General features: G+C 53.0%; 1 protein-coding gene across 1 annotated transcript; it reads left to right on the top strand.

Annotated features, from left to right (window-relative positions):
- On the top strand, positions 1–5,833 carry LOC117963545 (mitochondrial carnitine/acylcarnitine carrier protein-like). The gene is made up of 9 exons (XM_059000062.1): positions 1–284; positions 1,403–1,495; positions 1,672–1,799; positions 1,987–2,077; positions 2,253–2,370; positions 2,610–2,682; positions 3,007–3,116; positions 4,460–4,584; positions 4,920–5,833. Exons 1-9 carry the CDS (start codon positions 183–185, stop codon positions 4,980–4,982), a joined length of 903 nt encoding a protein of 300 aa, XP_058856045.1. The 5' UTR covers positions 1–182; the 3' UTR covers positions 4,983–5,833.
- Positions 5,834–7,804: the final 1,971 nt, after the last annotated feature.

Genomic DNA, 7,804 nt, shown 5'->3' with positions numbered 1-7,804 from the left:
TGTGTCACAGTTTAATATGTCCGACCGTCTGTCTGGGGTAAAGGTCGGTCCTCCCGAGCAAGCTGTTGTGCACATTTTCGGAGGTGACAGTGACTCGCTCAGGGACTCGACTTTCACTCGCCTCCTCTGGAAATACATGTCGTTTCGTCCATTGGATTAATATCGGGTGTTCGTAAATAAAGATGTCGAAGCAACAGCAGATCAGCCCGTTGAAGAATTTCTTCGCGGGCGGGTTCGGGGGAGTGTGTCTGGTGTTCACCGGACACCCCCTCGACACGATCAAGGTAAGAAGGAGGAAAAATAGGAACAATTAGAAATTAAAAACTATATCAAAGTTATTAAGCTTTAGTCTTCATATCTGCTGTGTAGCCGAGCCGTGAATAATCTGACGTGTACTCTGCTGTGAAGAGCTCAGTCTCACTGGAATGCGTCTGTATGTGTGTATCTGCACACCGTTTATAAGTGGCAGGTTTAGGGTCGTGGTTTAGTTAAATTAGCGCTGTCACATTTACAGCATTGATGTATGTACGGTATAAATGTATTTTACTAGTAAATAACTCATAACTGAGGAAGTTCAATACAGCACTATAACAATACACACAGCTTCTGTTATGTGTCAGGTTATGTTTTCTCTTCTAAATATATGACCTCCTTTTTTTCTGAGCAACCTTTCACCCAGTTACATTCCACAGTCACGTGTCAGTACAGAATAACAGGAGCAGATTTTTTTTTTGCGGGGGGGGGGCAGCGCTATGAAATGCATTACAAGAGCTTTAGCAAGGTCAGGACCATGAATGAACAAAACATGAGACCCTGGTCATGTAATAATACAGGGGTCCCTGTAGTGCGCTGAGCTGAGGTCAGCACAGCCTAGCTCAACTCAGCTTAGCACAGCCCAGCACAGCCCAGCCCAGCCCAGCATAGCTCAGCACAGCCTAGCTTATCTCAGCACAGCCTAGCTCAACTCATCTTAGCACAGCACAGCACAGCACAGCCCAGCACAGCATAGCTCAGCACAGCCTAGTTTATCCCAGCACAGCCTAGCTTATCTCAGCACAGCCTAGCTCAACTCAGCTTAGCACAGCACAGCACAGCACAGCACAGCCCAGCCCAGCCCAGCATAGCTCAGCACAGCCTAGCTTATCTCAGCACAGCACAGCACAGCTCAGCTCAGCTCAGCACAGCCCCTCTCCTCTCCTCTCGATTCTTACTCGGGATGGAAGTAACACCCTTGTTGCTCAGCGGTTTGATCCTTTCCTGGTTTCACTGTGAGTTTAATAAGCTGAGCTTGCTACCTGCACACTGTGGCTGATGAAGCTGGCAGTAAACCCTGGAATGGGTGACACTGCTGTGCAATAGGAGTCTTATTCCTGTCCCTGTGACCCTGCCCCTCTCTCCCCAGGTGCGCTTGCAGACGCAGCCCAAGCCGGCCCCTGGACAGCCACTCCTGTACTCTGGGACCTTCGACTGCTTCAAGAAGACCTTGATCAAGGAGGTGAGGAGCGGAGGGGAGAGAGCAGAGGAATAGCACGAGGTCTTCCAAGTAGCTGGTTGATCTCAAAGCTTTGTCAAGTCGGGTCTTCGTGGTTCAGCATCATGGCTAGCTAACCCGTTTCCAGGCCCTCGGCACTCGTGTCTGTCTCTCACCCCCTCTCTCTGCTCTCTCCCCAGGGTGTGAGTGGTCTGTACAGGGGGATGGTGGCTCCCATCATCGGGGTCACCCCAATGTTCGCTGTGTGTTTCTTTGGGTTCGGACTCGGCAAGAAGCTGCAACAGAGAAGCCCCGACGATGTGCTGTCGTGAGTACCCCAATACTGCTGTGTGTGTGTGTGTGTGTGTGTCTATAGCAGGTGTGTTCCCGGCTGTGACCTCTCTCTCTCGCTCTCTCTCTCTCTCTCTCTCTCTCGCTCTCTCTCTCTCTCTCTCTCTCTCCCTGTCTCTCTCTCTCTCCCTGTCTCTCTCTCTCTCTCTCTCTCTCTCTCTCAGGTACCCCCAGTTGTTCGTGGCGGGGATGCTGTCCGGTGTTTTCACGACAGTCATCATGGCTCCGGGCGAGCGAATCAAGTGCCTCTTGCAGGTAGAGGGGAGGAACATCAAACTCCATCTCCTGATGGTTTCAATTGTTTAGCACTATGTGTGTGTGAGAGAGAGAGTGAGTTTGTGTGTGTGCGTGTGTGCGTGTGTGTGCGTGTGCATGTGTGTGTGTGTGTGTCTCAGAGCGAGTGTACAGCTCAGTTCTGTGTCTGTCTCAGATCCAGGCTGCGTCGGGGGAGTTGAAGTACACCGGCCCCATGGACTGTGTGAAGCAGCTCTACAGAGAGTCTGGAGTGAGAGGGATCTACAAGGGCACAGTGCTCACTCTCATGAGAGGTAATCACCCACACACCCTCCACACACACACACACCCACGCACGCACCCACCCACACACCCACACATACACACGCACACACCCGCACCCACGCACGCACCCACCCACACACGCACACACACACCCACCCACACCCCCCCGTGTACACTCTCATGACAGAAACAAATGCTGTCTGAAACACTGACTCCTCTCCTCTCCTCTCTCCCCTCCTCTCCTCTCCTCTCCCCCTCTCTCTCTCAGACGTGCCGGCCAGTGGGATGTACTTCATGACGTACACATGGCTCAAGGACATCCTCACCCCCGAGGGCAAGAGGTCAGTGTCCCGTCCCCCCGTGTGTGCATCTGTGACAGAGCGCGTTGTCACGGACACCAGCCTGTGTCTGTCTGCCTGTGTGTCTGCCTGTCTCTGTCTGTCTGTCTGCCTGCCTCTCTGTCTGTCTGCCTGCCTGTGTGTCTGCCTGCCTCTGTCTGTCTGTCTGTCTGCCTCTCTGTCTGTGTGCCTCTCTGCCTCTCTGTCTGTCTGCTTGTGTGTCTGCCTGTCTCTGTCTGTCTGTCTGTCTGTCTGTCTGTCTGTGTGCCTCTCTGCCTCTCTGTGTGCACGCGCTCAGTCTCACTGACCCCAGTCTCTGTATCTCAGCCCCAGTGACCTCAGTGTTCCCAGTGTCCTGTTTGCTGGTGGCATGGCCGGCATCTTCAACTGGGCAGTGGCCATCCCTCCTGACGTGCTGAAGAGCAGGTTCCAGACAGGTGAGAGAGCACCCCCAGCAGGGAGGGCAGGGTACTGCAACATTCATTTCCATAGAGCTCTCAGAATGAAGGGCATCAGATGCACCCGAGTGTAACCATTAACCTACCCTTACTGGATGTGCTTCTTTAAACAATTCAACCCTGGACTGTGCTGACCCGCTCCCCTCCTCTCTCCCTGGACTGTGCTGATCCGCTCCCCTCCTCTCTCCCTGGACTGTGCTGATCCGCTCCCCTCCTCTCTCCCTGGACTGTGCTGACCCGCTCCCCTCCTCTCCCTGGACTGTGCTGACCCGCTCCCCTCCTCTCCCTGGACTGTGCTGACCCGCTCCCCTCCTCTCTCCCTGGACTGTGCTGATCCGCTCCCCTCCTCTCTCCCTGGACTGTGCTGATCCACTCCCCCTCCTCTCTCCCTGGACTGTGCTGATCCGCTCCCCTCCTCTCTCCCTGGACTGTGCTGATCCGCTCCCCTCCTCTCTCCCTGGACTGTGCTGATCCGCTCCCCTCCTCTCTCCCTGGACTGTGCTGATCCGCTCCCCCTCCTCTCTCCCTGGACTGTGCTGATCTGCTCCCCCTCCTCTCTCCCTGGACTGTGCTGATCCGCTCCCCTCCTCTCTCCCTGGACTGTGCTGATCCACTCCCTCTCCTCTCTCCCTGGATTGTGCTGATCCGCTCCCCTCCTCTCTCCCTGGACTGTGCTGATCCACTCCCCTCCTCTCTCCCTGGACTGTGCTGATCCGCTCCCCCTCCTCTCTCCCTGGACTGTGCTGATCCACTCCCCCTCCTCTCTCCCTGGACTGTGCTGATCCGCTCCCCTCCTCTCTCCCTGGACTGTGCTGATCCGCTCCCCTCCTCTCTCCCTGGACTGTGCTGATCCGCTCCCCTCCTCTCTCCCTGGACTGTGCTGATCTGCTCGCCCTCCTCTCTCCCTGGACTGTGCCGAGCTGCTCCCCTCCTCTCTCCCTGGACTGTGCCGAGCTGCTCCCCCTCCTCTCTCCCTGGACTGTGCTGACCCGCTCCCCCTCCTCTCTCCCTGGACTGTGCTGACCCGCTCCCCCTCCTCTCTCCCTGGACTGTGCTGATCTGCTCCCCCTCCTCTCTCCCTGGACTGTGCTGATCCGCTCCCCTCCTCTCTCCCTGGACTGTGCTGATCCGCTCCCCTCCTCTCTCCCTGGACTGTGCTGATCCGCTCCCCTCCTCTCTCCCTGGACTGTGCTGATCCACTCCCCCTCCTCTCTCCCTGGACTGTGCTGATCCGCTCCCCTCCTCTCTCCCTGGACTGTGCTGATCCACTCCCCTCCTCTCTCCCTGGACTGTGCTGATCCGCTCCCCTCCTCTCTCCCCAGCTCCCGAGGGGAAGTATCCCAACGGGTTCCGGGACGTGCTCCGTGAGCTGATTCGGGAAGAGGGGATCGGCTCCTTGTACAAGGGCTTCACTGCAGTCATGCTGAGAGCATTCCCTGCCAACGCTGTGAGTATGCACCCTGCACACTGAACCCTGCACACTGCATCCTGCACACTATACCCTGCATCCTCCACACTGCATCCTGCACACTGTATCCTCCACAGTGCACCCTCCACACTGCACCCTCTCTCTCTGCCTGCCTGCCTGCCTGTCTCTCTGCCTGCCTGTCTCTCTGCCTGCCTGTCTCTCTTCCTGCCTGCCTGTCTCTCTTCCTGCCTGCCTCTCTCTCTGCCTGCCTGCCTGCCTGTCTCTCTTCCTGCCTGCCTGTCTCTCTTCCTGCCTGCCTCTCTCTCTCTCTCTCTCTGCCTGTCTGACTCTGTCTCGTGCCCTTTCACCCCCAGGCGTGTTTCTTGGGATTCGAAGTCGCCCTCAAGTTCCTGAACTGGATCGCGCCCAACATGTGAGCGGCTGGGAGCCAGGGGGATTGTGGGATGGCTGGAGGTCAGGGTTCAGAAGGACAGCACCTCACGAGTTGCATTACAGATTCTTTCAGATTGTCATTTTTTATATATAGACTTGCAGCAAGTTTTAATTGTGTTTTTAAACAGAAGTTTGCCTTAAAGTTTACAGCCACTGTACTGCAGAATATACATATGTATGTATGTATGTATGTATGTATGTATGTATGTATGTATGTATGTATGTATGTATGTATGTATGTATGCATGCATGCATGTATGTATGTACATAACCCAACATATTTTTTGAAATGCAAGCTCTGTTATGAAATAAGCAGAGCCTGACACTCAGGTAAAACTGTGTGGTGCTTCTTCAGTGCACTGAATGAATGAAACCCAGCCTGAGGGAGGCTGCGCTGGGACTGGCTCAGAGGGGAGGCAGGGTACGAGCGGAAGAGAAGCACTGGAGTCTGTGTTAAAGGAAGGGGAGGGGAGGGGAGGGGAGGCTCTCAGCACTGCAGGCGCGAGCGTGTCTCTGTGCAGAATGTATCAAACACACCCTGAACATCTCCCTCTGGACAGGAACACAGGCTCTGGAGCCCTTTAATATTGCTATTGTATTGAAAAGGGTATTATCAACCAAGATGCAATTCAATAAAACTACAAACACCGTACAGAGAAGGAAAAGCTGTGATCATTTTATTGATGTTTTGTCCATGGCTGCACCACAGTCTCATGAGTTGGTACATTTTCTGTCCACATCTGTCTATCCAATTGCAGAGCAGGTTCACAGTGTGTAGGTAGCAAGCTCAGGTGTGTCTTATTAAACTCATAATGAAACCAGGAATGGATCAAACCGCTATGCAATGGGAGTCGTATTTCCATCCCTGCTTGTGTGCCATGGATAACTCTGAGTGTGGTATGAGGCACAAGCTGCAGTGTCTCTGAGCAGCCACTAGAGGGTGCCCACCCTGCAGTTACAGTGACCTGTGGGATCGCAGGGTTTATAAGCCCTGTGTAAAGCCCTCTATCTATGGTAATGCTATTAGCATTGACCTAAAAGAACACAAATAGCCTTGGCTTCTTGTGTGTGCGCGTGTGCCCTGTGCGTGCGTGTGTCCTGTGTGTGCATGTGTGCCCTGTGCGTGCGTGTGTGTGTCTGTCAGATCCATCTTATCCCTGTCAGTGCTGGAGGGATCTCAAGGTGCTCCCGTGTCTTAGTGGCGTTGTTAACACATGCTGTCATGATCAGAGCTCCTGACAACAGAGCTCCTACCACGATCAGAGCTCCTGACAACAGAGCACCTACCACGATCAGAGCTCCAACAGAGCACCTGCCACGATCAGAGCTCCTGACAACAGAGCACCTACCACGATCAGAGCTCCTGACAACAGAGCACCTACCACGATCAGAGCTCCTGACAACAGAACTCCTACCATGATCAGAGCTCCTGACAACAGAGCACCTACCACGATCAGAGCTCCTGACAACAGAACTCCTACCATGATCAGAGCTCCTGAGGTCGAGGACGTACAGCGCTGGGGGCGGGGCGGGGTGTTTACCCCTGATTTAAACAGCTCGGTTCCGAGGATTGGAACGGATCGAGCTCTTCGTCTGCTTAGCAACGAGGCCACGAGATTTGCAACCGAACACAGTGCGTGCAGAGAGGTAGCAAGTCTACACGGAGGCGGAGCTGCAGCCGCGCTCTGGTGTAAGCGCCCGGTTCCAGTCTACCTCTGCTCTTCTGGGCCACCGTAGATTAGACTGACAGAAGACAACTCTACTGCCAAAGCAGCCCAAAACACTGCGGCGCCGTCAGGGCTCAAGAGAAACACTTGTGCTGCATTGACGGGGTTCAGAGAACGTGAAAGGGGGGTTATGTGAAGAATGTGTTTTGTGCCAGTATTGACAGCAGCGGAACCAGCTGCCTTGTGCGTGCCAGTAAAAACCCTAGTGCTGGGAACACCTGCAATTATCTGAAGGCTCTGTTTTTGATTCTCCTTTTTAATTTGTGTCTGCGGTTCCCTTTCAGCGTGCAGCAGGAGGCTGTGTGGTCCAGTGGTTAAAGAAAAGGGCTTGTAACCAGGAGGTCCCCGGTTCAAATCCCACCTCAGCCACTGACTCATTGTGTGACCCTGAGCAAGTCACTTAACCTCCTTGTGCTCCGTCTTTCGGGTGAGACGCTGTTGTAAGTGACTCTGCAGCTGATGCATAGTTCACACACCCTAGTCTCTGTAAGTTGCCTTGGATAAAGGCGTCTGCTAAATAAACACATAATAAACAAGTGCAATTCATGACATCAATCAGAGTTAATAATAGAAACGAGATAACTGTGTTTGAAGAGGCCTGTTCTGTACACACTGCTCATTTGTTAAACTCGTTTCATACCAGCTTTTAATTAACCGTTCACCCTTTCTTTATTAAATCTATATTCGCCCACAAAAATATATTTATTACATCGACACTGTTTTTTAAAAAAACAAACAAAAACGCAGTGTATTAAAACTCGGGGGGGATTATAAATGAATGAATAAATGTCTGATGAGCCGTCAGTAAAGACAGACACTTTCCAAATGCAATACTTTCTTTCGCTGTCGTTTGTCTTTGAATTCTGTGAATAAAAATAAAGTCATTAAAAAACCCCGCATTCTTTAATAAACCGAACCTTCTCTGCAGGCCGACTGCACGCTAACTGATTGGCTAATGTTCCCTCTTATCGGTGGAGCGCTCGTAAAACTTTATTTCTGATTGGCCAATCTTCAACTTCTCCCGCCTCTTCATCAATCTTCATAATCAGAGTGCCTCCTGACTGGTCAAGCTCTGTGTC

The sequence above is a fragment of the Acipenser ruthenus genome, chromosome 25 (assembly GCF_902713425.1).
Source record: "Acipenser ruthenus chromosome 25, fAciRut3.2 maternal haplotype, whole genome shotgun sequence".
NCBI classification, from domain to species: domain Eukaryota; kingdom Metazoa; phylum Chordata; class Actinopteri; order Acipenseriformes; family Acipenseridae; genus Acipenser; species Acipenser ruthenus.
Note: the sequence above shows the minus strand (reverse complement) of the source record. Positions and strands in the feature narration are given on the sequence as shown.

What these genes read in the sequence shown, in the direction of transcription:
- LOC117963545 (XM_059000062.1), top strand. Translation starts at nt 183, where the DNA reads ATGTCGAAGCAACAGCAGATCAGCCCGTTGAAGAATTTCTTCGCGGGC. An exon ending in ACCCCCTCGACACGATCAAG is followed by an intron (nt 285 to 1,402) that starts GTAAGAAGGAGG and finishes CTCTCTCCCCAG; the next exon opens with GTGCGCTTGCAGACGCAGCC. An exon ending in GAATCAAGTGCCTCTTGCAG is followed by an intron (nt 2,078 to 2,252) that starts GTAGAGGGGAGG and finishes TGTCTGTCTCAG; the next exon opens with ATCCAGGCTGCGTCGGGGGA.